Raw genomic sequence first — 26,990 nt, 5'->3', positions numbered from 1 at the left:
TTATAAGCGTCTGTTTATTTGGAAACAATGTTTTGCAGGTAAGCCACTCTTCAAGCCTGGGAAAACCTCCCTCTGCGGGGATATATTCCTATGAAAGGGAAGAAGAAGACGACGTGGAATGTGCGTAGTAAAACGCATCGAAGGATTCATCGTAATTGTCATCGCAACCATCATCATCAGTGGGTGCAGGACACGTGCGCGCACGTTCATCTCGCCACCCGGGTCTGTGCCACTAGCATTCTCAGAATAGTTCCACGCAGCATATTTCGTGACTGTCGCCCTTTACGCAAAAAGCGAACGCCTGTCGCAGCTGATTAGCGCGTCGTCCTAGCATCAACCTCGCCGTTCTGTGGGCCACACGTGACGCCGAACACCATGTCCTTTCTACTTTTCAAGCGCCGCCGAACCAGTATCGCTCGCCTCCTCGTCGCCTTCACGATGTCCGCAGTCATAGTGGTCTTGCTACAAAGTCGCAGCACACCAGACGAGAACATCCCCTTCAGGGAATTGTTCGCACGAAAGCGCGGTGCCGTCGCTGTCGCCGATGGCAAGCCAGCTGCAGGGGAAGCTAATGGCGTCGTGGTCATTGGCGCCGACGCACCGCCCTACACGGGTGACGAGAGCCCGCTTCTCGAGGACGTCGACGACCCGGACGAGGCCGACTTCTTCGCAAGGTTCATCCCTCACTGGGGCCAGGACGGTGCGGGAGTTTACCTGAAAGGCGCCGAGAATGACACGGCTTACAAGGAGTTCTCCAGGGCCGGGTTCAACGCGTACGTTTCCGATAGGATTCCGCTCAACAGAACGATCGGTGAGCGCCGACACCACAGGTAAGCCCGACTGGCTGTTTGGCTTAATGCACTTTTGAGTCGCCACCATGTTCAGTTGTTCGTTTAGAACCAAGCCATGTCTCCAGCGAGAGTCTGCGTCAAAATCAATGAGGAATTCGGAGGAACAGCCTCGGGAAGATGGGGTGGGGGCTGGCTTCTGCAACCATCTTCCCTTTTTCTAATTGTGTCATGTGAAAACACAGTTCAACTGATTGTTCAGCGGTTTAGTGCATTGTTCAAGCTTTACTCGCTTGCATCTTGTCCCGATCAGTCTGGTGTAGTGAAGCGGGAGAGGTATTAGTTGCGGGAGTTATTGAGAGGGAGGGAGGTTATTAAGATTGCATTCGCACCTACGAAACGCTTACATGACAGGCATGTACGCAGTTTCTTTAATGTAAAAACATGACCACCTCTTACCCCCTTCACTGAATCTTTGTATACCACCCTGGTTACACCACTGTAAAAAGGAATGAACTATGGAAGTCAGGTAAAGATTTCTACTCATGTCTGGGCTGCAGCATGGTTATGCACTGTTTGTTTTTTTACAAGAAAAATACTCCGAGGACACCTAGTACGAGTCAAGCTGGCTCTTTCGCCGCTATGCGAGCTCATTGGCGGCATTCTTGCGGCTGCCCCGGTGGTAGTAATAAATACTCAAGTGAGAACCTTGAGGACTGAAGGGGAGAAGGCTTCCATGTGAAGAGTTGTTGAACATGGGTCAGTCGGTCCTTCTAGGAAAGGAGAAATCCTTTCAGAAGCGGCATGCTTGTGCAGCTCAGTGGCCGATGCCGAAGTCTGCCGAACACATCTCTCGCAGACGCAGCTGCAACTCTCTGCTTTGTGAGCAGCATTACCCAGGATCGCCGTCCTTTAGATGTGTTTTAACAGCGATAATTTTTAAGCTGCCGTTGGGCCGGCGAACATGCGGAGGAAAACCTCGCAGAACGACGACGTTATCACGCGAGCCGGTACCGCTCGACCTTCGAGAATACTCTGCCTAAGTTCATGGCGCTACCGCTCGCGTGCGCTTCTGCTCACCAATTCACGTGCGTTCGCGCATCTATGGCGAGTGGAGAAAAGCCGTCGCTACAGACGCCGAGCTCACGAAGCCAGTTGATTGCCAGTGGCTCTAGTGCGTGCTAACGTGGTGTAAACTTTGGGAGAGATGTGAAAGCTTGCGGGCAAAACGCTCCGGGGCTGTCAGTTATGGATAAATTTCAGCGGTAAGTCCAGAAATCTATGGGACGTTCAACAGACGGCTCTCCGACGAAGGAAGATGTGGGACGACAGAAGAAGAGCGCAACTCCCCAACAAGAGGAAGCGTCGGGCGAAAGCCTCAGCGCCTCTACTCGAGAACGGGTGCGACGACTTTGACCCAATCCTGAATATTGTACCTGTGAAGCGGCTGCGAAACGTCAGCGAGCTGCAGAAGATAAGGAGTTAAGAGTTCACGTACACTGTGCATATTTTATCGACCGAGTGTTCATTTCTCTTCGTGGGTTAACGACGATGGGTTTGCGTGGGCTCTCATCTTATTTGTACATGTGAGTGTCGCTCGTGCTTGTTACCTACTTTTCTGCTTTTACCGGGCACTTCTTCTTAAAGGAGGGAGTAATCAGTATCAGGGTTTTCGGAATTGTCTCTTGGGTGATTTTCCACCAGGGGTTCGTGACCAGGTAATAAAAGGCGACGCCATCTTGAATAAAGCGTCTTTAGACTTCTCCCTGCGACGAGGGTACGTCTCTCTGCCGTGCCTTTGTAGGCCGTCACCGACGCGGTGCTACAGCCTCATCGGGAGGAAATTAGCCCAGCTTCGCTGGCTTAACGTCCCGAAAGCTGATGTTTACAGCGATGCTACCTGGCGTTCCCTAACCGCAAGGCTAAGCTTCATAGACTCCTCAAAGCCAGCGGATCGATTGCCTTTCGCGCCAAAACATGTTTGTCACATTACACTGCTCTCGCCATCTCTTTTGAACCTCTTGTTGCTTTTCAACGTGAAACACTGCCACGAAGGGGTACTGCGATCGCTTTTTCTTTTTCCACGATGTATTTTGTTATTTTCTATCGCCAACATCAAGCAGCCAGCCACGTTTACTTAAAAGAACAATGCAAACTTGAATAATATATGGATTTCTCGCCTCAAACATGCTTAATGTTTTCTTTCTGCTCAAAAAAGCTGACAAGCATAAACATTGCCACCAGATTCAGCAGCTTAGAAAAGCTCTGCCCTAATAAGCGTCTCGTTCAATCGTCCCTGTGACTGTCTGCATGTGTGCCTGGCGCTTGCGCTCCTCCTCGCTAGGGCATCCCCTCTCCACATCACTGCGACCGCGTTACTACATTTCATCCCATGAAAGCCTCAACGAAGAGCAGCTTGGCTGTTCACCACGAGCTTGGCTCTCATCAGAACACACGCACGGGACCGCTCTTCTAGCCACCGCCATGTGGAAGCGCAAGAGGGCAGCTGCGGATGCCAGAGCGGTGTTGAGTTGGCGATATGCAAGCACGCTAACCCCCCTCAGTGGCGCAACAGGCACACATCCTCGCAGCACAAAGCTGTAAGAGCGCTTAGCAGCCTCCAATGTGCCCTGAATGCTTTAGCATTCCCAATTCTGAGGAATTGTGTTGGTGTTTTCATAGCTTCAAAAAGAAAAAAACTCGACGAGCTGTGTATGGTGGGAAGCACTACCGAAAACTAAAATATATATGGGCTCCGCTGTGATCCCGCAGTTCATCACTGAGCAGATCCTTTTCGGAGCTGCTATTTCTTCCGGGAAAAATCGCTTAGTGTAGTAACCTGAACTCCTGCTATTGAAAGCGAAACACTAATGTCACTGGCTCGGCATTTCTTTCCTTCTTGCTTTGCTACTTCCTAAACACTCCCTCTTCTCGTTTCCATCCTTGTGCAGTTGCCTCAATGTGTCGTACGATGTCGAGAAGCTTCCCACGGCGTCCGTGGTGATCATATACTGCGACGAAATCTTCTCGGTGATTCTGAGAACCGTGTACAGCGTGATCAACCGCACCCCGCGTCGCCTTCTGAGGGAAATTATTCTCGTCGATGACCACAGCCAGATAGGTGAGTTCACAGAATGAACCTACAGATGGCGCTGCACTCCGCGACAGTACTGCTAACCGTAACAAAGAAAGAGACAGTACTGCTAACTGTAACAACGAAAGAGAGTAGGTAGACTTAAGCTATTCGCTGAAAGTTTGTATGGAATCTAGATTATATTTGAGCAAAAATAGCGCAAGATGTAGGATTCCGATAAATGAGGCGTTAAAAGAGAGGGTAGACCTTAAGGTTTGAATGTGGTGCTTTGTTAGAGGAGGAGATGTACATCATGTGTGCCTTACATTCCAGGCTCAAGTACCTATTCCAACTGTGGTCGCCGTGCATTTGTACGATCCGGGAGACAGCAGATAAGTGTCCTAAGTGGGATGTCATTTTTTGAAAGGATAAAACACTGTATGGCCCCGGCGACAAGTTGAAATTCCGGTGTCGGTTTTCGCGGATGGTATCTGATGATGATGATTGGGTGGTAGCGGTGGTTTGCCTTTAGTGGCGGAAGGCTAACAAGGACAAAGAGCGCCAAACAGCACCTAATATGGCCAATGCTCGAAGAGCGCAAATGCGTTCGAAAAGCCCGGATTAACATCAAATTTCTCACGCGTGTTTCTGTACCCAAACCAAAATTTACTTTAATTTATCGATTGATTGATTCAAGCCTTTATTGGAGGAAAAGGAAGACGTTTGCACGTTAGGTATGGCTGGAAATCGAATCCGACCTCTGGAGCAAGGCGACCATATCTCGTCGCTGCGTCTTCTCCAAGGTGCTGGCGGACTAAAGGAGTGCCTGAAGAGCGCCTCATTGTGCGCTTCACAGCGCGTAGTCAATAGGGAGAGGTTGCATGTGACAACATCTGAGGTGAACAGGTGTACCACAACTGCGAAGAACGCTCATTCTGGGGATGTGGTGGCGTGAATTGTCGCCATTCTGCCTCTCAAGTAATTTGCGCAGGTGGGGTGACATGCTGGAAAGGCCTTTTACTTTGGATTTACCGCCAGTTCCTGAAGCGGTTAACCACGCAAACGGTTAACCGAAGCTCAGGAGGCGAAGAATGCAGCGAGAAGATTGAAAATACTGAGAAAGGAAACGGAAGAAAGAGACGTACACAGCGTGTAGCAGTAGAGAGGGCCGTGAAAGGTATCGCAGGGGAAGAAATAATGCTTTGCACTCAAAGCTCGTCTGCAAACGAAAGCTCCAGGACGAATTTTTTTGTTGATTTTAGAAAAGCGCTTTAGCGTATCATGAGAATGTATAGAAGCAGAGGAAAAAAATCGCGCCAATCCACCATGTGAATGTGGTTGGAAAGTAAAGCTGTAAACGGCACCCATAACGATTACCCATGCGACGTCACTTAAATTCACTCACATCGCTCTACAAATAGTAAAACCAGAGAGAAGTGAAATGCACTTAACCACACCATTTATTACTTCAAAGAGATATTCTTGGTAAGGTTAAATCAATGCATAAACGGTGTTTGGTTGAGTTGTTTTGGTGTAGCACAAGAGTGGAAACTTTTTTTATAAAATTAAAGTAAGCTCCAACCCGGTGTTAGACGATCTGACTTCTCCGTCTCTGCGCCGCGGACGGAGGCGACGAGATTTGCGGCAGAGAAGGAGGAGGAGGAAGAAAGACTTCTGTTCAGATTTCTGAACGGCCCCGAGTGCAGCCCTAGGGAGTGATTTCTTCTTCTGTGGGGCCCATATGCAGTCCGCGCGGCCTGTGTTCTGTCCACCCGCTGAAGCTGGGTAGGGCCTGGACAGCAGCATCTTCCATTGCTCTTGTTGGGTAGTTGACGGGAAGAGAGGATGGTGCTCAGGGCTAAAGTCGCACACCCCGATTACGGGGCGGAGTGTTCCTACTTCTGAGCAAAATTTACATTCAGCGTAGTATAGCGATTCGGGTGCATTAAGTAAAGACGCGTAGGCTGTGGGAAGGAGCCCGGATTGTATGAGCCGTAGGGTAGTTTGTTGTTGTCTGGAAAGGTCAGGGTAAGGCGAAGGTACGGTCTGTCTCAGAAGGCAATAAGTCTGGGTTATCTCTCTGAACGTGACAAGTGGGTGACTGTCCTCGTGCAGCTCCATAGCACGGGAGGTAAAAGCGCAGGCTTTGTTGGGTGGGCGTATTTGTTGCCCTCCATTGAAGCGTGAGGGGGTGTCCAGATGAGGTGAATGGAACCGTTTGGGGAGTGGTTTTTTAGCACGCGCAGTGCAGGTTAGAACACCCAACCCGACTGGTAATTCCAGAAGGCTTGCTGGGAATCGGTGACTACCCTCCGAACCCCTGGTTGAGTGAGATCCAAGGTGATGGCTGCCTCTTCTGCTGCCGTCATTTCTTGGGTCCTAAGCGAGGTACACGGAAGGAGGTTGGTTCTAGAGGTAGCCACGATGATGGCGTATTGCTGCCCTCAATGTTTGTAGGCGTCTGTGTAGATAACTGCATGATCCCCACCGAGGGTGGTGTTTAGCGCTTGAGCCCGTGCTTTTCGGTGACCCTCGTCATGTGAGGGGTTCATATATCTAAGCAAAGGGAGCATCTCTAGTTTTAGTCGCCAAGAGTCTGGGAGTACGTCAAGCGGAGTGACATTCTGGGCTGCCCAGCCAATCTGTTGAAGCATGCGTTTACCCCCCGCAGTTCTTAGCCGGACCTTCTGGTTAGAAAGATGACCTTCTATCAGCTCTTCCACCGTGTTGTGGAGCCCCGTGCTAAACAGCCTCTGTGTGGTCGCACTCATGAGAAGACCAATGGCCTGCTCGACCACCTTTCGAATCATTATATAAAGCATCTCTATGTCTTCCTTGTCGAGAAGAATACAGCCGTTGACGTAAGTGACTCTGGAGAGGACAAAAGCTTCAATTAATCGAAAGGCACCGGATTTCTTTAGGCCTCACTTCTTGGTTGCAACTCGCCTGATCATGTGTATGATTTGATTAATGCTGTTTTTGGGGCGCTGCAAGGAGACGTCACCCTTGGTGTTAGCCTCGAGATGTAGGCCCGGGATCTTGATTCTGGGGCTTGGAGTGATGGCCTTGCCATCAAGGAGTATTTGAATGTATTCCTTGGTTTGGCGTGAGGGCGGACGACAAGGAGTTGGGATTTTTTACATGAACACTGGAGGCCACAGGCTTTAGCAAATTGGCGTACTACAAGTGAGATGCCATGCATTGGTGTGAGATTCCTTTAATTTTTGTAACTCTTAGCAGATGAGCAAGGCACGCACAGGGCCGCTAGACGGGCGTGAGTGGTCGCGTGACGCTTTCACGTGGCATTCAGCGCGAACGCAGGGGGTAAACCCGTAGATGTGCTTGGTGAGTACACCACCTGTCTTCCCCGTCTTCACGTGTGCTCGTAGCTAAATCGGTAAGACAACGGGCTCTCGCTTTGTTAATGTATTAGTTCCAAGTTCGATTCCCGCCGGTGCCAGTAAATTATTTTATTTGTTCGCTGGAGTTTTCTGGTGACACCAACGGTCGCGAAAGAACCATTGGGGGGTAGAGGTAAAAAGCTTTGCTTTAAAAGGAAGAGTATGCAACATTTTTTGTCTTCCTGATATTTTGTATTCTGATGGGTTAAATTTTTCTCGGTGTTCCCTGCTATCTCGGTGAGAAAACGTATGACATAATTTAATGTACTAGTTCAGCTAACCTATGTCTATACGTTGCTGTGCGCTTCTACGATGCTTCATTGTTATATTTCCTAGCGTAGAACGTAGACAGTTATTGGCTACTAAAAGCACCCGGGCGATTGTCGAGTCGCGCATATTGTTGGCATTTTGGCTGCCCTCCGTTGCACCTGTTTAAATGCAGGGTTCAGTTAGATGGAACTTATTTGAATTTCATATTTCCACGTAGTCTCTGCGTGGAAATTGCCTAACATGATTTAAACACGTTTTATACCAGAGCGTCACTAAGAGCTATAATAATTTGTTAGAGCGGAGTTCGGCTTAAAAGCGTCCGTTCAACCGAACTTTCTGTAACACTTTGAACATGTATTTAAAATGCTTCTTCTAGTGCCACTGTAGTTCAAACGTCGTCGTCTGAATGATATCGAAACAGATGAGATGGCCGGCGGTCGCATGGAGCGCTTCGTGCGGAGGCACTTCCGGCCGGGCTTTGTGAAGCTCATCGTGCTTCCGGTTCGCGGTGGCTTGATCCGGGCCCGGCTCACGGGAGCCAAGGCGGCGTCTGGGGACGTCATCGTATTCCTCGACGCCCACTGCGAGGCCACCAATGGCTGGTGAGAATGCAGGCGCTCCCAGTCTTCACTTCCGTACGCTGTACGAGTATCACGCGCACCGAAAGCGGCGATAGTCTGATTTCGATGCATCGTCTATCCACAATGCAATAAACAGAGAAATACGGGAGACAGAAAAGGCACTTAAACAGGTTGCCCGCTGACAGCTGCTTTTCTCAGTAAGGATAGTACACTGAAATGGGCCGAATTTGTTTGTCGTGGTGGACGGAGAATCCGCGGCAAGGCGCAATGTTTTCTATAAAAGAGCCGGCGGCCATGTCAGAGAATGGCCGCTCTCGAACAGCGCCGCTACCGGGGTTATCTAGAACGAAACGGGTGATGTGGTTACCAGGCTGGTGAAATATTTTATTGCATTCCGTATCTACTCCAAGGTAACTTTGTGGATCCCATTAAACGAGCAGGGGAAATAAAATTTTAATCTGCAACGTTTGGCTATTTTTCTGATCCTACCACCCGGAATCTCGTGTTTCGCCGTAAATACCACTTGTGGCGCCACTATGCCAAGGTGTTTTTTTTTTCTTGATGGACGTGGCTGTTGGAGAGGTGCAAAACATTCTGATAAGCGGATAAATTGCGTCGCCATGATTGATGTTAGAGAAAAAAAAAACAGAGAAGGATAGGCGATCTTCACGCAAAGTTTGAGCGCAGGGCAGAGAGTGGCCGGATCAGAAAAAAATCCCGGGCCATCTACACTAACGTGGAACCTCGGGAGGGGCGAAGCATGCGGTGTACAAGCGTTTTCTTGGCGTTTTTGCCCGCACGGATGAAACCGTTGGGGGGCACAGGTATACAGCTTTCGTGTCTTTGAAGCACGAGACGTTCTAGCGCGAGGAGTTAGAAAACGACTGTCCCGGCGTGTTCCTTTAGTGCGCTTTTTTACCACCCGGATGAAACATTTTGGCGCGAGGCGTTCGAAAACGAGTGTCTCGGTGTGTTCCTTTAGTGCGCGTTTTCCCTACGGAGATGAAACGTTCTGGCGCGAGGTGGTGGAAAACGAGCGTCCCGGTGTTTTAGTGCCGTGATTACATGAGACGATTGACGAAACCGACAGGAGACACCGACAGGCCGAGCCCCTAAGGGGCTTTGCCCCTAAACATTTAAAGGCGCTGACCTACTTGTGACTGCATTGTGTTGCTGAGGTCCCAAACTGTAGTTCTTACATTGGGACAGGCTGTAGGCACAGAGGTTGCAGTCTGAAAGGGCACTCGAGGGAATTTCTGATGATTTTTGTGGCTGATTTTGTTTAACGCACACACTTCGATGCTTGAATATTTTGGAGAGGTCTAGATAATTCGTTTAGTTGCAGGTGGTGACAGAGGAGAAAATACCATGCGCTATTTATGGCACTGACCTTTAAGATGTGACGGTGGTTATAAAGGGGAAGGCACACTATCCCAGCATTGCAAATTACAATTTCCACCTGTTTCACGATCAGTATAGAGCTCTTGTGGTTGTTGCATAGAGTAAACATGGAAGTGGTGCACTGAGGTAAGCCCCACAAATTTACACATTGGAGTGGAGGAAGATGCCAAAATAAAGGACACTACCGAACGCCATCTCGGTAAAAAAACGTCTGAATATGAGCTGAAGAAAAAGAAACTCGGAACATGACGTAAGCTATTTAGACAATGTTGGCGACAACTGCAGTGTCACTTCGGGGCATCACTTTGCTCTCTTATTCAGGACCGTGTCACTATTATTCTTCTGTGAGCTTGTAGTCCGATGATGATTGGCATCCCCATATTGAACGCGGCGACCAGAATGATTGTATGCAACAATTAAAAACTGACACCGACCAAGAGAGCACATAAAGACAAAGAGGTTAAGAAAAATTTTATAATGTTAATAAAAGACAGCATCCTAATAAAAAGGTTATAAAGTTTATAAAGCAAAGATTCTGAACAGGGCTTCTGTACGGGAGCCGCAACAACTCTTTATAAACTTTCTTCGTCGCTACCAGTATCTAATTGTTGTGTGTTTTCCCGAGCAGGCGGAAACCCGCCGAACTCTTGATTTCAATTCAGAACGATTGTACTGTTGCAGTTTTCGGTTTAGACAGCGCATATACACTCACAAATGATCGCTACGTGGACGTTCCTTGTTTTCGTATTAGCGAAAAAACCGAAATCAGTGCTTTCTCCAGCCTTTCAAATTTTAGGAAAACGTGCTCTCACGTGGTTTCGTTGCGCACTGCCTCATTGTATTGCTCTGCTCAGGCTGGAACCTATAGTCGACATAATTGGGCGGAACCGGTCGACGGTGGTGTGTCCCATCATCGATGCGATCGACGACAAGTCGCTGCAGTACGGGGGTTCCGACGCCGACATCTTCCAGATCGGTGGCTTCAACTGGAAAGGCGACTTCATCTGGATCGACGTGCCTCAGGAGTGGCGAAAAACCCGCAAGAGCGTCACCGAACCCGTGCGCTCGCCGACCATGGCTGGCGGACTGTTCGCCGTCGACAGGAAGTACTTCTTCGAAACCGGTGCCTACGACGACGCCATGGATGGCTGGGGCGGCGAGAACCTGGAGATATCATTCCGAGTAAGCGGTGCGGTTATTGAGATATGGAAGGAGGAGTTGCGCCAGATGTATTTAAAAATGGATGACAGCCTTTGCGAGACCAAGCGATTTTAATGAGTGCACAATTTGCCTAATGGGGAGAAGGTCGTGGGGGAAAGGGAGGAGGCCAAACTTCTTGTACGGCCACGTACTCTGAATGTTGAAGGAGGAGAACGTATACTTCAATGTGATTTCCAAAACATGGACCCCACTCATGTCTGTGAATGGAACGAAAATCTTTTTTTTTCACCTTCTAGCACACCGCCCTTCTTTTTCTCCATCTCATGTTCTGACATGGCTTTTCTTGAGCGTGGGGGTGAAACGCTATATGCGGTACACTAGTATGCAACGGAAGCGCATCGCATGAACAAACTTACTGAACAAATGTCTTTTTTTTTCATGAACGCGCAGACGGCGCCCTCGTTTTTGGCAGTCAACATAAAAAAGCACTACAAGATATCTAAGCCTTTTATTATAAATAAATGTGCGAGCATGACTTCACGCTAAATAATGCCGCCAAATAACTTTGCTGGCTTTTGCGATTGAGATCAGGGATGCTCAGTGTAGGACGTCTAGAAAAAAGTAGCTTGTACTGCAACTGTTCGCTCTTCTCTGAGTTACCATGACGAAAAGCCTCGCCCAATCACACTTATCTGGCCTATTTTGAGGGTTAGCGTTAAGAAATCCTGTTGTGAGGCTAACGGCACTCCATGAAATGTAAAATTTTTTGTAAGTCAAAGTGTTCAGTCGTGTCTCTTAATTTATGACATTGCGTTTAGGGTTGATGAGTGTATGATGGGAGGAAGCACACAATGAGCTTTGCATCTTTTCCCTCTTTTCTATCTTTTGTTATGGATAAGATCCCAGACCAACCGCCATTTCTAGGTCAATGATCAGGCTTAACGCTGAATCGTTAACGTTGAGCCGGTGTGTGTGGGCGTACCAAGTAATGTAAACTTACGGTACGTCAGGTTGCGGGTACCTGTTAACGACAATTAGGCCTCAAAGGGGGGCGTCAAGCGTGACGTTGGGCCGTTCCTTACCCGGGTATTCCTCATCACTGCAGCGGCGGCAGCAGGTTCGGCTGGTTAAACTTCGTCTAATCCCCATAAACATTGTTTTCAGTCACCAGGCGTGTCGCATGCCAATGGAGACGTCAGGACAACACATATGAGCGTTTGAAGCCAATGGGTATACTTGGATGGCAAGTTCCTAGCTTCATTTTGTGGTGCCGAATGAGCCAAGTTTTTCTTTAGCGATGCTGACGCATTAAAACAGTGAGGACGATGGGGCATTAGCTAGAAAATATCGTACAACACTACAGCTCCCTTACAACTCGGCCTAGCTTGAAATCTCTTGTGTAAATTCCAGCCAGTAATTTGTGGCCACAAGGACACAGAGGTTGCATTTCTTTCCCCTATATTAAAAAAAAAAAAAAACCAGACGGTACGAAACGGCCCTGTTCGCCTTCATCCACACCAGTGAGTTGAGCGAGTCATTTTTCCTCGGCGGCAGGTATGGATGTGCGGCGGCAGCATGGTGCAGGCGCCCTGCTCGCACGTTGGTCACATCTTCCGCGGCTTCCACCCAATCAAGTTCCCGAGCAACAAGAACACGTTCGGCATCAACACTGCACGGCTCGCCGAGGTCTGGATGGACAAATACAAAGAATTCATCTACGCCAACCATCCAGACATGAAGGTGCGTTGGAACCATCGTTCGACGGCGGTATGCCCGCGGGGGCGGAATGCTATATGTTTGGGCTGGGAGGAAAACCGCTGGAGATGGGGGCCTTGTTGGATCATTATTCATTGAATGTACGTCACCCGAGGTTTTTGAGGAGTCAGATGGCAAGTCTGATTGTATTCACATATCAAAAGGCTCAGAAATGATTGATTGCCGAGAGCTATTTACGGCCAACTTCGTTTCCCATGCATAACTTTATTTGGTCTCTGTGGGCTTTATGTTAGTTTGTCTAGCAAAGCTGCAACATCACCCTTGTCGTAGAGTGATCTCCTCCTATGTAGAGGGTTGTGAGTTCGATGCCAAGTTGATAAGTTCGTATTCCTGGTGCAAGTTAACTACTGAAACACCCGTGGGCTTATGGCCTTCCGTCGCGCGCTAAAAATATCTATTTGTCTGAATGAATACCCAGCCCTAGTACGGTGGGCCTCGTCGAGCAGGTCGAACCTCGGCATCTTAAGCGCAAACGGAATTGTTTGTCGTAATGCTTTGACGGACGTTACACGCCCTCGGGCACATCTGTTTCATTTTCACTTCCACGTCTGTTTCACGTGGCGAAATACAGTAGAACCCCGCTGTTACGTTCCTCGCTGTTGCGTTTTCCTGGCTGTTACGTTGTGTGCTATCGGTCCCGGCATAGTTCCCATACGATATAATGTATTGCGAACCCCGCTGTAACGTCGCAACTATTAACCCGTTCCCGGATAATGCATCGCAATCTGACACTCCGAAGCGGCTTGGGAACCGTCATTTTGGCTTTTAATGCATCTTGGCGAGGCGTTGTTAGCGAACTGGCTACAAGAATCCGCAAGCGAGTTGGAGAGGCCGTCTCTAGATGGCCATCCGTCGAAAGTGCTATCACGATCATCATTGAGCTTACAAGAGAAGTTTCACTTCGGAACGCCGGAAGTGCGCCGCGCACTGTTGTAATGGTGCCGTGCAGCGTCTTCAAGATTAGGTCAGTTGGCAAAGGCCTTCGAGTGAAAAGGCCTTCCAGTACCGCGGCAGGGGCCTGTGCTGCCGCCGACCAGTCGGTGGCGCTGCGGCAGCGTTGAGAGTGGTCTCGGCGCGGCGTCTACTGCTCCTTCCTTGCTACTCTCGGCGCGTTCTACACCACCCATACCGTCACTTGCGCCAGTCCTTCTACACCGCCCTTCCACACACTGCGCTTTCTACACCACCCACACAGACGGTCGGAACAGCGAGCGAGTGGTACGGTGATTTCACGACGTACAATTTTGTTTTCGAACTTCACGAGTATGGTGACGGCGAGCGAGTAGTACAGTGATTTTACGACGACTAACACGACCTGGCACCCGTCTTAATTGCTGTTGGAAACACTAAATGTGCACATAAAAATGCAAAAAAAGACCGCTACATTTGGAAGAACGGGCAGAAACCAAGTAGGAAACAATGGAGCTCTAGATAGGCGATGATTTAACAACGCCAGTTAGACGCCGGCCAATTTTCCTGGATTTACGTTTTCCCTGCTGTTACGTTTTCTTTTCCCGGTCACGTGAAAAACATATTAACGGGGTTCAACTGTATATCAACGTCTCTAAAAAGGCCGTTCGTAAACCTTGTAGAATTATTTCTCAAAGGGGATAATTTGGCGCGAACAGCATGGCTCCAACCTGAATATCAACAATGTGCAAATACTTTGTAGGACACTGCAGAATTATGGCACAAATATTCATCGCAATTTGAAGTCCACGGATTCTGTGTATCCTGAACCAGCCAGAGCTGCCTGCAAAACGCTATATCAACACGAAAAGAAAGCTCTCACTTTCATCCTCTCGCCGAAATCATCTCGCCGAAAGATTTCTCGATTAACCTTGTTTCATAAGCTTTATCATCATGTTGTTCTTCGCGATGAACTAATCTCCCGGCCTCATTACCTTTCTTCTCGCATCGATCATCGTCAGAAAGTGGGTTTTCAGCCGAGCAACACGAAATCGTTTTATCAGTCTTTTTTGCCGCTTACATCTCGTGAATGGAACCACCTTCCCGAAGATATTGTTACCATTGCCGATAACCATTTGTTTCGCGCATGCGTAGCAAAGATTGTATAATTAGGAGCAACGTCATGTATCTTCTTGTTAACAATTACACTGTATTTGTATTCTGTATTTCTTTGACTTGTAACCACTCCCCTCTGTAATGCCTCTGGCCCTGAGGGTAAAATAAATAAATAAATAAATAAATAAATAAATTAATTAATTAATTAATAACTCTGCCAAAATAACTTGCACGGACGAATTACAGCTTATGAGTAATTAGCCTTGAAAGAACCATGATGTGGCATTTGCGATGGCTGAAAGATTTACTGCTACAACGTTTTGCCTGAAATAAAGAGTAAATGGTCTGATGTTTCATCCTTCAGCACGTGTGTATTAGAAAAGTCATGCCCGCATGCGCCTTTGATGGTGAGAAACAATGAGGGAAAGATGTTTGTCACATAAACCAGTTTGTATTAATGGGTGCACAAGCAAACCATGAAGAGTAAGCCTCAAGTTCAGCCATTGCTAAGCATCAGTTAACAAAAATGATAATAAATTAGGGTTTATTACTTGACACCACAGATGCAGTAGATATTATGTCGCAAATAAATTGTTGATATATTTATTCCCGCAAAATGATGATCTTTCATCTCCATGTTATAAAACGCCAAAAAGCCAATATTCATATATGGCTGGACTTTGAGCTTACCATTGCGGATACGATGCTTGCTTTTTTATATATAGCGTCGTTTTTTTGTCATGTGGTTGCGCTGAAATCTCCCTTGTTGCACACTTCACGCAGAACATATCATACGGCGACGTCTCGGAGCGGAAAGCACTGCGTAAAAGGCTGAACTGCAAGTCGTTCAAGTGGTACCTGGATAACGTCTACCCGAAGAAGTTCATTCCAAATGAACAGGTGTTCGCTTACGGAAACGTGAGTGTATTTTCGTGTGAATGTCTTGATGACAAGAAGGCATTAGGCCAACAATACTCCCTGAAGATATTCCTGTCCTCAGGGAGAGTTTTTTTGTAGAATATATAGAAGGTTTTTGAAAGTTTATCATTAAATTGATGCAAAACTGTGTTGGATTTGTCGATTCTTGATTTAAGATGCCGTCTCACTTAGTGGTCTATACAATTTAGAAGTCTATACAAAGGTGTGAACGGCGACCGTTCGCACCCGGCCCCCCGACGATTGACTGAGTGAGAACACGTTTCTTTTATTTTGTTCCGCTGGGGTGCTGCTATGTATGATCGTAGGGTTGGTAGGGGGATTTGTGGGGTAAGGGAAACTGAGGAGGGATAACTATGCGTCCAGTTGCAGTGTCAGTGCCCAGGAGTTATCTCTTCGGTCGCTGGGAGTAGTAGCCATCGTTTCGTTCGCATCGCCGTGAAGCTTGTCAGCGACGATTAATGCTGCGGGGTTCAGAAGGAAGAGCAGCAGTTCACGCCAAAAGCCAATCGGTGGCGGGCAGGACTAGGACTGAATAGACGCGGGCCATCCTTCCCAGTGTCCCAAGCACTTGTCATACTAGAGCTGACCTAGAACATCTAGGGCGGGAGTGCCCCGCTTAGCACAACTCGGTGACATGCCCTAAGCAACGTCCTTCCGGCGAGCATCAGGCGATCATTCCTGCAGATGCCCATTTTCGTAGACTTCAGGAAAAATGAAAGCATCGCTGCCTGAAAAAAAAAAAAAAAAAAAGCGGTTCGAATGCTGGGTGTACACGCCCACAGAGCAGAGCAGAAGTAGAAAGCTCTGAATAGCAGCAGCCGCTTTCTACGGCGGCGAATGGCAGCCGCCTGATGCTCAACTTGTGTCCGGCTCTGAGAGACCATCGCTGAACAACAGTTTCTTCGAAGCTGAGGTACCATGGTCGAGGGCTGCCATTGAGCGTCGTTCGCCCCATCTTAGTCGGGTTTAGAGCGCGGATATTATGGCGCCCGGCTACTGAGGTTTGCGTCCTCCCTCGCACTCGGCCTAGTTGTAACCGAGAGAACGCAAAGGACGCCGAACATAAAGCGAGGGAGGAGAGTTCGGCGAAATGTGATTGGGAGGGCGGTATGCCATGGGTTACGACGAGTCGGTTCTCCAGCGGCAACGCGCTAGCGTGTAACGCCAAGCTAGCGCGAATCGTCATGCATTCTCGGATGACGTCAGCACCTCCTGAGACGTAGCCGCTATGCTCCGTCGCTGAGAAGGCTGCAGTTGGCGCTACGCTCAAATTTCCTATGCCGGAGTGTAGCAATCGTCAGTGAATTTTTTTCCCTGTACGGAGGTTGGCCACAAGAACGAACACTGGAAAGAAGGTTTGCTGCCCACTGAATGGAAATACACTAAAGTGTCATTAACTACAGGGAAGAAAATACCATTAGAACAAGATTACCTTAGTCTTACCACCTTTACAGCATGCGTAGGTGATGGAGAATGTTATTCAAAAATGGTTGATGCAGTACATAACCAAGACAGGTCAATTTCTAGTCAAGCGTTAGTCAAGCGCTAGTCCTGTGCGGTCTCTACCTTAGTCCCGTCTTTACCGCGCTACTTAGCCATGTTTCACACTTCGCACTTCGAACCAGCTAGCCCACATTTACGTGTTGACAAGGTCAATTTCCTCACATCATGTGCGGCTTTAGGGCTGATCTATTCACCAAAAATGTGCACTTACGGTTGAAACATGAAATAATCGCATCTTAGTCTTAGTCGCACCTTAGTCTTAGTCACATGACTAATCACATTTTAGTAATCTAGCCGATCACACCATAGAATTGAAGAAAAAATAACAAAGAAATCTGACTGTTTTATTCATACTGCGCTGATTTAGTTCGAGCTTGACGAATGAGGGAATCGGCGGCATCAGTACTCCCTACCGTTATCAGGCGTACGGTTTTGCTGTGCTTACCGCGTCATACAACCGACTGTCACGGCCGTCTTTTTCTGCGATCACGCCATAAACTTGTAACATAGCAGCAGACCATACAATGGCGGCGTTGGTCGCCGGGAAGCTGATAACACAACAAAGCTTGTATTGAAGCAGCTCAATTACGCTACTAAAAGCGATTGAAATAAATACACACAGCACAGAAAGATTGTGCGGTGTTCTTTGTATCTTTACCCCCGCCTTTCGCTCACTTTTGGATTAACGTTACTTGGTCGCCTTGTGGTGTTGACGCCAATATTAGCCTAAAGAAATGTGTTCCCCTTGTCAGCGTCAGCTGCCGTCCGCATTTTTACAATACATACCAAGTGTTTTTTTACCTCTTGTGCGTAATACTTGATAGGTTGATTGTGATCTTTATAAGCTAAGTGTCATATTACACTGCACGTCGTCATAGTTATGCATGCATCACGTCGCTAATTGCAAACGTTTTGCTTACGCAAAAATCATGGCGTATTTACCGGGAATTCATGTAGTCGAGGAGAACATAGAGTTTCTTACTATGTACACTAGAGAGGAATCTGGTACTATACTCGGGAACAAGTTAAGATCGCCAATAGCTCATCCACGGTATCGCTCCGCCCAAGCGACGCATCCGGATGTCAATGGGCGCGCGTGTTTTGAAAGGCGATTGCTATGATGCGTGATACCGCCTCTTATGTGTCTGAGGTCGCTGCAGTAGTTTATAAGCATATTAAGTCCAAAAAGCCACGTAAAACGGCTTCTGTCATCCTCAAAATATTCCCAGTAACGCACTAATTGCACCGCGTGGAGTAACATCCGGCTGCGGTGATGAGGCACAGCGACTTTTTGCTTGGACCTAAAATTAAGGCATCGTTTACGAGGGCGATAGATAAGGTGATAGAAACCAAATACCGGAGGATTGTCTAGGAAATAGGATGAGTTTAATATGTAAAGGCAGAGGCAACAAAGCGAGTATTGATTCATACAGACCACTCGCAGTAACGTCAGTGGTTCATTGATTCGTTATGCAGGCGATAAAATAAGACATTCAAGCATAGGCGGAAGAAAATGAAATCTTTGGGGAGCTTCAGAATGGCTTTAGAGAAGACAGGCGATTGGGTGATGATTTGTTCGTGGTGACAGTGCATTGAAATTGCGAAAGCGCAAAATAAACCATTAGTGATTACGTTCTTACACATTAAAGGGGCATATGAGAACGTAAACAGAACTGCTCTGGAGGGGGCTGAAGCTGCTCGGTTCAGAGATGACGAATAATACAGTTCCTCACACCAATCTAGAAAGATAATAGATCACGCCTGACATGTGAAGGGCAGATATGCGCACAGCAGGTCAACACCCACCCAAGACTGAAACAGGGATGCCCTTTGATGCGAATACTGTTTATGCGTTTATGCTTTATATGTCAGGGTTAGAAAAGAAACTAGAAGTCAATTAGGGTTCAACCAGACGCATATGTTGCAAGACGAAGTAGTACAGCAGCGTATTTCGGGAACGTTATACGCTGACAACATTGTTGTTTTAGCTGATAACCAGAACGATTGCAACGGCTCATAAATAATATTCGTCAGGAAGCCACGAGCCTCGGGTTACATTGTAGCACAGAAAAATCGGGAACAATGCTTTTCAATGACACTATCCCTGACGCAGTGTCAATTCAGCACGGCGAATTACCCACTGTCAAGGAATATAAATATTTGGGTGTGTGGATTAAAGAAGGGGATAACAACCTAAGAACTCCCGATGAGCAACTTCAGGGTAAGGGAAAGTGAAACGCAGCTATAATGAAGCATAGAGCTGTGTGGGCGTATAATAAATATAGAGTAGTGAGAGGAATGTGGAAAATCTCACATTTGTGAATGCAGTACTCTGCTTAAAATCAGACGCGATAGCGGGCCTTGAACAGAACCAGAGGACTGCAGGCCGTTTGGCCTTAGGAACACGTGGAAAAACAACTAACGAAGCAGTGCATAGAGATGTGGGCAGGGCGTTGTTTGAAGTTCGAGAAGCGCAAAGTAAATTCTTTTTCAGAGGAGGTTGAGAGCAATGGATCAACGTAGTTGGACGGCTAAAGTTTTTAAGTACCTATAGATGAAGAGCGTGTAGACGCAGTGGTAAAGGAGGACTAGAATGCTAACGATGAAATACGGAAAGAACAGTGGAGAAGCCATGACAGCCAAGGTAACCGAAAAAAGGCAAGGCAGATATAAAACGAATAAATGGAGAGAGAAAAAGGCAAGCTAACTCGTCGCTAGAGATGTACAGGGCTGAGAAATTGGACGCAAGAAAGGAAAATATTTACGATAATTCCAAAAGCATTGCTTTGCTTTTTGAGGCTAGAGCAGGTTGGTTGCGAAGTAAGAGCTTTGTGGGGAAGTGCACACACAATGACGGGGAATGCATGGCCTGCGGAAAAGAAAGGAAGTAAGCGGCACACAGTGTTATAATGCGACGGTATCCATCCAAATCTACATGAGGGAAATAGTCGGCTTCCAGAAGCTCTAGGATTTAAGGGTAGCACAGAGAAAGTTGACTTCAAGGCTGTCGAGGCGACGAAGAGAAGATTAGAAGGCTGGTACACGAAAAGAAGACAAAAAACGACCCAACAAACGACCTCATTCGTGGAATATCAGCCAGAAGCAAAGGATTACAATGGGGGAACGAATCAGGTTAATATAGGTCTTCGTAATCAGCCGGCTCACCTATTACCTCCCCTACTTAATCCCCGCGCAAAGAAAGCTATTCAAAATCACTTGCCTCTCACATAAAATCTACAAAAAGGCGGTGCAAGTCCCCCAGGCCACTTCCACTACCAGGCTAGGGCAGCTAAAAGTCTAGAATGTGGGGTTGGTGTCGTTTCTCGTACTCCTCGTTTCTCGTAATAATAAGGAAGCGCTGTCTAATGACCCCAATGCTTGCAGGTGAAGAATCCGGAAACAGGTATGTGCATCGACTCCATGAACCACAACCTCGAAAAGAAGGAGCCACTCGGGATCTACCCGTGCCACCCTGAAAACGACATTGGATCGAACCAGGCGAGTGTAAACATCAAAACGCCGGAATTATGCTTTTCGGCATGGTATTAAGAAATCTGTGGATTTCGTCTTCGTGTACGCACGATGGCTTGTCGCAAGGTAGTTCTGTCTTTTGAAGGTTTAACATTTATGAGGGAACTTTTGTCGGTCTGTTCGCAACTGATACGCCCGGACTAAGCGTCGACACAATTAGAGATGACAAAGAAAAAATACCAAATAAAATGAGGAGAAAAGAAATGAAGGGTTCGATAAAAAAATTCCCCGCATTTCCCCGAGGGGAAGAATGTGAAAGTGCGAATGCACGAGTTGAATTTGCGCGGTTCGGTAATGTTCAAGAAAGAGAGATCACACACACACACACAACTACAAATAAAGAAAGATGCATTTATTCACAGACACCTATTTGTGTTGTCGTTGTACTTGATTGCTAGAGCGGATCTCAGCTTTGAAATTTCGTGTCAGTACTCCTTTAAGCGGGTGTATTAGCCCTTCTCACGCCCGATTCCTGGCCAATCCCCCACGTGGGTATGTGCCATGTCAGCAGGAACAACAACAAGAATGAGCCATGGGGACGCGGCCAGGCAGCGCGCGCCCATCTCCCCCCGTTGCTAGGGAAGACGAGGAGCGCGCGCACCCGCAGCTGTTGCTATGCGGACTACGGCTCGCTTAAGAAGTGCATTCGCACTTAAAAACGTCCGGCCCTTACACCTTGGGGGCATTGTTGATGGGCGAAGGCAGCGGACACGGTGTTTATCTTAAGGCTTATCATTCGAAGTTAAAGTGATTCCTAACTGTGTCTAGCAATTGTGTGTCACCTAACGCGCCCCTGTATGGCGAGCAGTGAAGATACGGACGTGTTTGGCTTGGGTTTATCAGATTGCTTATTTAAACACCGCCCACGCGGCTTCGCAAAACCACCATCAATGTGCGGGCGGCAGGGCGGGCCGACGTGGACGCATGCGTCCACGGTGTCTTCAGCAGTGTTGGAAGCACGGCAGCGGCGAGCGGACTCCCGGCGCTGTTTGCGACACCGTTCTTAAGAAGTACGCGAAGTTCCGTCACTCCTTGCCCCCTCACACTTGGCACATGCTCACTCCCCTCATGCAGTCCTACGTCACACCTTCATACGATGCGGAAGAACCAAACCTTTCCTTCCTTCTCGCTCTCTCCCGCTTTGGGGATGTGCACTCCATGCCGACGCTGTGAGAGTGTATGTTTGTAACCAACACGTAGAAGTTAGAGGAAAAAGACCCAGACATTCGCTATCCCCTTGCTCCTACCTCCTATCCAACTCGGCGTTTTTCCAACTCCTGCACACAGACAGACGTTTCACCTAGGCATGTACAGGTTAACTGCAAAACACCTTTAAATGGTAAGAAATAACAAGGTCAAAATAGAAACGAAAGGAAAAAAGAAACGGGGAGCTTTTACAATTAACACGAACGAAGACAAAGTTAGGAATCCCTCGTCGGGCGCCCGGTGGGGTAAGAGTAACGACCGATCATCATAGTCCACTTTGAACACGACACAGCCCCCAATGTCACTTTTCAGGACTTGTCATATTGCTATAACCCCCATTGGCCCCTTATTTTTCTTACATCTGTCAACCTTTGGTGATGCCATCAAGCCTCCTTGATCTCTCTCTCCCCCCCCCCCCGCCCACTCCCCCCCTTCCCCCTCGTATTAGCGTGGAGTACCGTCTTCACAGTAGTCTATACTGTAACCGTTTCTCAAACTCAACCCTCTAAGGCCTTGAGGCCAGAACTTGTTCAAATACCGGTGTTGTTCCCCGTAGTCCCCAATGCGCACTGTTTGGCGTTCACTCGAAGCGCCCACCTTCACGCAATCCTGGTTGGAAAGCCGAATGCATACTCCTTCACAAATAGACAAAGCCCACTTGGAAAATCAACGTGCCGTGATACAGCTGGCGATAGAAATGGGCAAACTTTGTTTCCTGCTTTTATGCGCAGTTGGCGGAGGGAGGGCCGACAGGGATGCGTGACCAAAAGGTAGTGCAAGTGAAACAGGGAAATCGGTCAATTTAAGTTACACACCAGTTATGTTGCGGCTTCCCTATAAAGGTGATGGTTGACTTGGCATGTAGTATGCTGGAAATATATCCTTTCAAACGCCCACAAGTTCCGCTGCACGGCCACGTATTCTATTTGTAGAATCGTTAAGAAGCAGCTAGAAGGCTTCCTGCCAATCCTAAAGATAATGCTCGGAGGTCCAACTTGCCAGATATTAGTGGGTGGTGCTTGATGCTGCAGCGTCACTTTAGCGCGGAAGGCAGGGCTCGGATTGCATCTGCGACCGATGCAACAAAGTGCTCTTTTGTTAGCATAAAAAAGCCTGTAAGATACGCCAGTTTTATGTGTCACAGTGAGGTTTAATATTTATAAGATATTCATTTATAACTGCAGACACTTTCCGAAGTCTAAACTTCTGGATATTAACTGCCGGCACGTCCGTTCTCGAGGATACGCCTGGTATTTTTAAAGAAAAAATCTCGCACCATTTTATGTTGTGAAGGCGATTGCGCAGTGCAGCTTTATGCGTTATTTGAAACAATAGACCGAGAGCGTCGAGGCATTACACTGAACCAAAACGATTGAGATGCTGTGGTGTCGTCGAAAAACACACGAAAGAAAACACTGTAGCTTGTACTTTGCAATTTGGTGTACCTCTTAATAATTAGCTTCAGGCCAAACTATAACGAGCCCCCTTTTTTACGCAGTTCGCTGCGTACACTTGGGGAAGCGAGATCCGCAAGGAGGACTTGTGCGCGGAGCTGGGCCCCCAAACAACGGTGAACGGCAAAGTCCAGGCGGAAGTGGTGATGGGGTCTTGCGGCGAAAATCTGGTGTCCCTCCAATATCACCGGTGGGATCACACGCACGGCGGACCCATCCGGCATCGGGTGTCGGGGCTGTGCCTTGAATCGAACACCACACACCAGGAAGCCGTGCTCGCGGTGCCCTGCACCGGTGCAGACAACCAGATGTGGACGTTCCTGCACTACCCCGAAGCACGGACACCGGACACCTCCTCGCGGAACTAGGACTAGGCCTTGACTATTCTGCGTTTCACACCAACCGCGAGCGGCACGCCTAATGACTGTTGCCGTGCATTCCATTCATTACTCATCCCCCTAGGCAAAAACAAAGTTTTGTGTGTGATGTACCTACCTTGATTAACTGTGTATATTAGTGTTCACTCGTCCTTTCTGTTTGAGGTATGTGTTGAGGAATTTTCCGTACCTGTGCCGGTTTTGCGCCCTATTTTATCATGGTGGACGTTCCAACTACATCTATTTACTTCATTTATTGCGACTTGTTGCGTGCTAAATCCGAACACAGCGTGGACGTTGGGGGCATTTTGCTCATGACCTCGGCGCATGTTACTTGTTGACAATAATGGGGTAGGGAAATATTGCTCTTTATTATGAGGACAGAGAGTAAAAGAAGCAAGCACCGGTTGCTCTAAGAAAAAAAAAAATAACTTGAGTGTTCGTGCGCAGTTCTTAGCGTGGTAATCGATTTATTGGGGCTTTGGCATTCTTTGTTGTTATAACGCAAACTTTATCGCCAGAGCGAAACGCTAAAATGTGGCGTTGTACATTGCTGGCCTGTTGGTCTGCCTCGAGTTCTAAAGCTCCGTACATATTAACTCGGGAGAAAGGTAGAGATAGAGAGAAAGGGAGCTAGAACAGTTCAGCAAGGTCATCCCTAATAACGGCAGGATCTGCTTCTTGAGGTGGGCGTGAATATAGTAAAACGAAAAAAAATTCCCCCGCGCCTCCCCGAAGGGAATCGTGCATAAATGCGAACGATGAGTGTGTTGCGAGTAATGGCGTAATTAATGACGAGAGTGTGAACGTAATCATTAATTCATCAGCACCTGTTTGTGTTATCGTTGTACCTGACGGCCACAATCACTGCCTTGTGATCGCTAAAGTGCACGGTCAAAGGGTCTTTGAGAAGCATACGCGCGTCACAGTTTCGCGTAAAGACCAGATCAATGCAACTCCCGTGAATGGTAGTGGGGCACGTGTTGAAGCCGCAGAGAGACAATGCATAGAGTGCCTGGTCTGCATGTACTCGACCAGCCACTCGCCACTCTTCTTGCGCACGTCAACGTTGAAGTCGCCAACCAAGACTATGGGGTCAGAGGGTTTGGAGGGCACGCGCACACTTTCCATAGCCGCGTCCAGCTGCGCGGCAACGGCGTCTCGAGCGAGGTTGGGCGCGAGGTACACGGTCACCACAAAGACTCCGTCTCCGGTGTAGGCAAGGGTGTACAAGTCCTTGTACGGAGACGTGCCTCGAACGGGAGACGGGGCAACGGCGTGCGATATCAAGTTCCCATACACGTTAGACACGAGACTAACACCGCAGTACTCGCCGTCCTTGCCGCTTCGAGCAAACTAGTACAGCTCGCTTCAAGCGCATGCGTTCGGCATTGAGCGCGGAGAGAGAACACCTGCGGGCGCACGCCGACGGAGCACGACAACCCCCGACTAAGAAATGCACTCGCATTTACGACGACGACGACGACCAAGGCAGAACTACGAGGAACGCGCTCACGTGCGCTCGCGCTGGAGGAATGCAGGCGCACGCCGCTCGATGGACGCAAGACAACCCCCGACTGATAAATGCATTCGCATTTAAAAAAAAGAAAATCCAGCGGTAGCTCTGGGGGCCCCACCACCGCTCCCTTCTTGACTTCCTTCGAGAGACGGGTGCCCATCTACACTTATAAAGAAGTTATTAGGAGGAGGAAAAAACGTTTATTGCTCCCATTGAACGGGAAGAAAGGAGCGCGGGATGGTTGTCGGTCATCCATGGTGGGTGGCGTCCCTAGTCTGGGATGCCATGGCCAGCTGCAGCTCGAATGGCCCTGGTCACCAGGCCACGCTGGTTTTCCAGGACATCGCTACTCAGCAGGACCTCCCACTGCTCCTGTGTCGGTGCGATGACTTCAGGTAGTTCGGTGACGCCTTTACACTCCCACACCATGTGGTACAGGGTGTTGGGCGTCCCAGAGCAGAAGTTGCAGTCGTAGCTGAAGAGCGTGGGGTGTATTTTGGACAGCTGTGTGGCGTGCGGAAATGAATTTGTCTGCAGTCTCCGGAATTGTGTGGCTTCTTCTTTGGTTAGCTTCGGGTGGGGTGGCGGGTATCGTCTTCTTGATAACCTGTAGTGCTCTAATATGTCTCTGCTGCGCTTGGGGATGGACGGGTGGTTGTCGGCAGTGTGGTGAGTGCCTATGAGGGTTGAAGCCCGGTGTGAGTGGCCTCGGGCTGCGGTATCTGCCGCTTCATTACCCTCTAAGGACTCGTGACCTGGTGTCCAAATGACATAAATGTCCAGTGGAGTTTTCCGTGCTTTTGAAGCCTTATGTAGTAGATCAAGTGCCATCGCTGAGATACGGCCCTTTTGAAAATTACGGCAGGCCGCTTGCGAGTCGGTGATGACGGTCACCCGGCCTTGGGTATCTGGTACTGTGGTGGTGGCAAGCACGACAGCTGTCTCCTCCGCAGAGTCGGTGTCATCTGTGTTGACCGTTGCTGAGCACAACTCATCTCCTTTACTGCTTGTCACACTAACCGCGTACGCCCACTTGGTTCGTGCCGGGTACCTCGCAGCGTCGACGTATCTTGTTGAGCTGTCCTTGCTGTAGGCTTTTCGCAAGGCCTTGACCCTGGCTTCCCTTCGCCCCTTGTGGTGAACCGGGTGCATGTTGCGTGGGATGTTTTCAACCATGATGTATTCCCTCAAGGCATGGGGGATGCGTCGTTTTTGGTTTTGAGGTCCCACGCTTGGCTCGTAACCGAGGCGGTACAAGGTAGCTCGGCCGGTCGGGGTAAGCTTGAGTCGCTCCATTTGGCTGGCTTTATGCGCCTCGATGAGTTCTTGCCATGTGTTGTGAATTCCTAACTGAAAAAGTTTCTCTGTGGAGGTCTTGGCTGGCAGTCCCAGTGCTAATTTGTAGACTTGACGAATTAAAATGTCCAGTTTCTTTATTTCAGCAATTTTGAGCCCCAAGTAAGGGGTACCGTAGGTGATTCTGCTAATTACCAGGGCCTGTACCATTCTGATTGTGTCCTCTTCTTTCAACCCGTGTTTTTTGCTTGTTACTCGCCTGATTAAATGAGTTAACTGGGTGACAGTGTTTTGTAGTTTCTGAAGGGTGGCAGCCCCTGCCCCGTCTTTTTGAAACGTCAGACCCAATACTCGGAGTGTATCGACCTTTGGGATGGTAGCGCCATGAAACGTCACTTCTGGGTCGGGGGTCTCGGCGGGGGGTCTACCTCTTGTTCGCTTCTTGAGTATGAGAAGTTCAGATTTTTCCGGTGCAATAGAGAGCCCACATCTTTTCAGATAGGTTTCCGTACAGTTAACGGCTTCCTGCAGGGCGTCCTGTTGTATGCCTGCTGGACCTTTGGTAGTCCAAAAGGTCAGGTCGTCGGCGTAGATGGCATGCCTGAGACCTGGGATAGCATTTAGCTGGTCAGGTAGGTGCATCATGGATAAATTGAATAGTAATGGCGAGATGGCGGAGCCCTGCGGAG

At 48.4% G+C, this 26,990-nt stretch overlaps 1 protein-coding gene across 1 annotated transcript; it reads left to right on the top strand.

Annotated features, from left to right (window-relative positions):
* Positions 1-375: 375 nt before the first annotated feature.
* Positions 376-25,624, top strand: LOC144170666 (polypeptide N-acetylgalactosaminyltransferase 1-like). Its single transcript, XM_077700596.1, has 8 exons — positions 376-830; positions 3,740-3,909; positions 7,954-8,134; positions 10,369-10,696; positions 12,230-12,415; positions 15,260-15,394; positions 20,303-20,416; positions 23,154-25,624. Exons 1-8 carry the CDS (start codon positions 376-378, stop codon positions 23,475-23,477), a joined length of 1,893 nt encoding a protein of 630 aa, XP_077556722.1. The 3' UTR covers positions 23,478-25,624.
* The last annotated feature ends 1,366 nt before the right edge of the window (positions 25,625-26,990 follow it).

This window comes from Haemaphysalis longicornis, unplaced genomic scaffold, assembly GCF_048455015.1.
Source record: "Haemaphysalis longicornis isolate Haplotype H1 unplaced genomic scaffold, Haemaphysalis longicornis Haplotype H1 scaffold_2, whole genome shotgun sequence".
Taxonomy (NCBI): Eukaryota; Metazoa; Arthropoda; class Arachnida; order Ixodida; family Ixodidae; genus Haemaphysalis; species Haemaphysalis longicornis.
The sequence above is the reverse complement of the archived record's forward strand: the minus strand, read 5'-3'. Positions and strand labels throughout refer to the sequence as shown.

What these genes read in the sequence shown, in the direction of transcription:
- LOC144170666 (XM_077700596.1), top strand. Translation starts at nt 376, where the DNA reads ATGTCCTTTCTACTTTTCAAGCGCCGCCGAACCAGTATCGCTCGCCTC. An exon ending in AGGTGTTCGCTTACGGAAAC is followed by an intron (nt 15,395 to 20,302) that starts GTGAGTGTATTT and finishes CAATGCTTGCAG; the next exon opens with GTGAAGAATCCGGAAACAGG. An exon ending in ACGACATTGGATCGAACCAG is followed by an intron (nt 20,417 to 23,153) that starts GCGAGTGTAAAC and finishes TTTTTTACGCAG; the next exon opens with TTCGCTGCGTACACTTGGGG.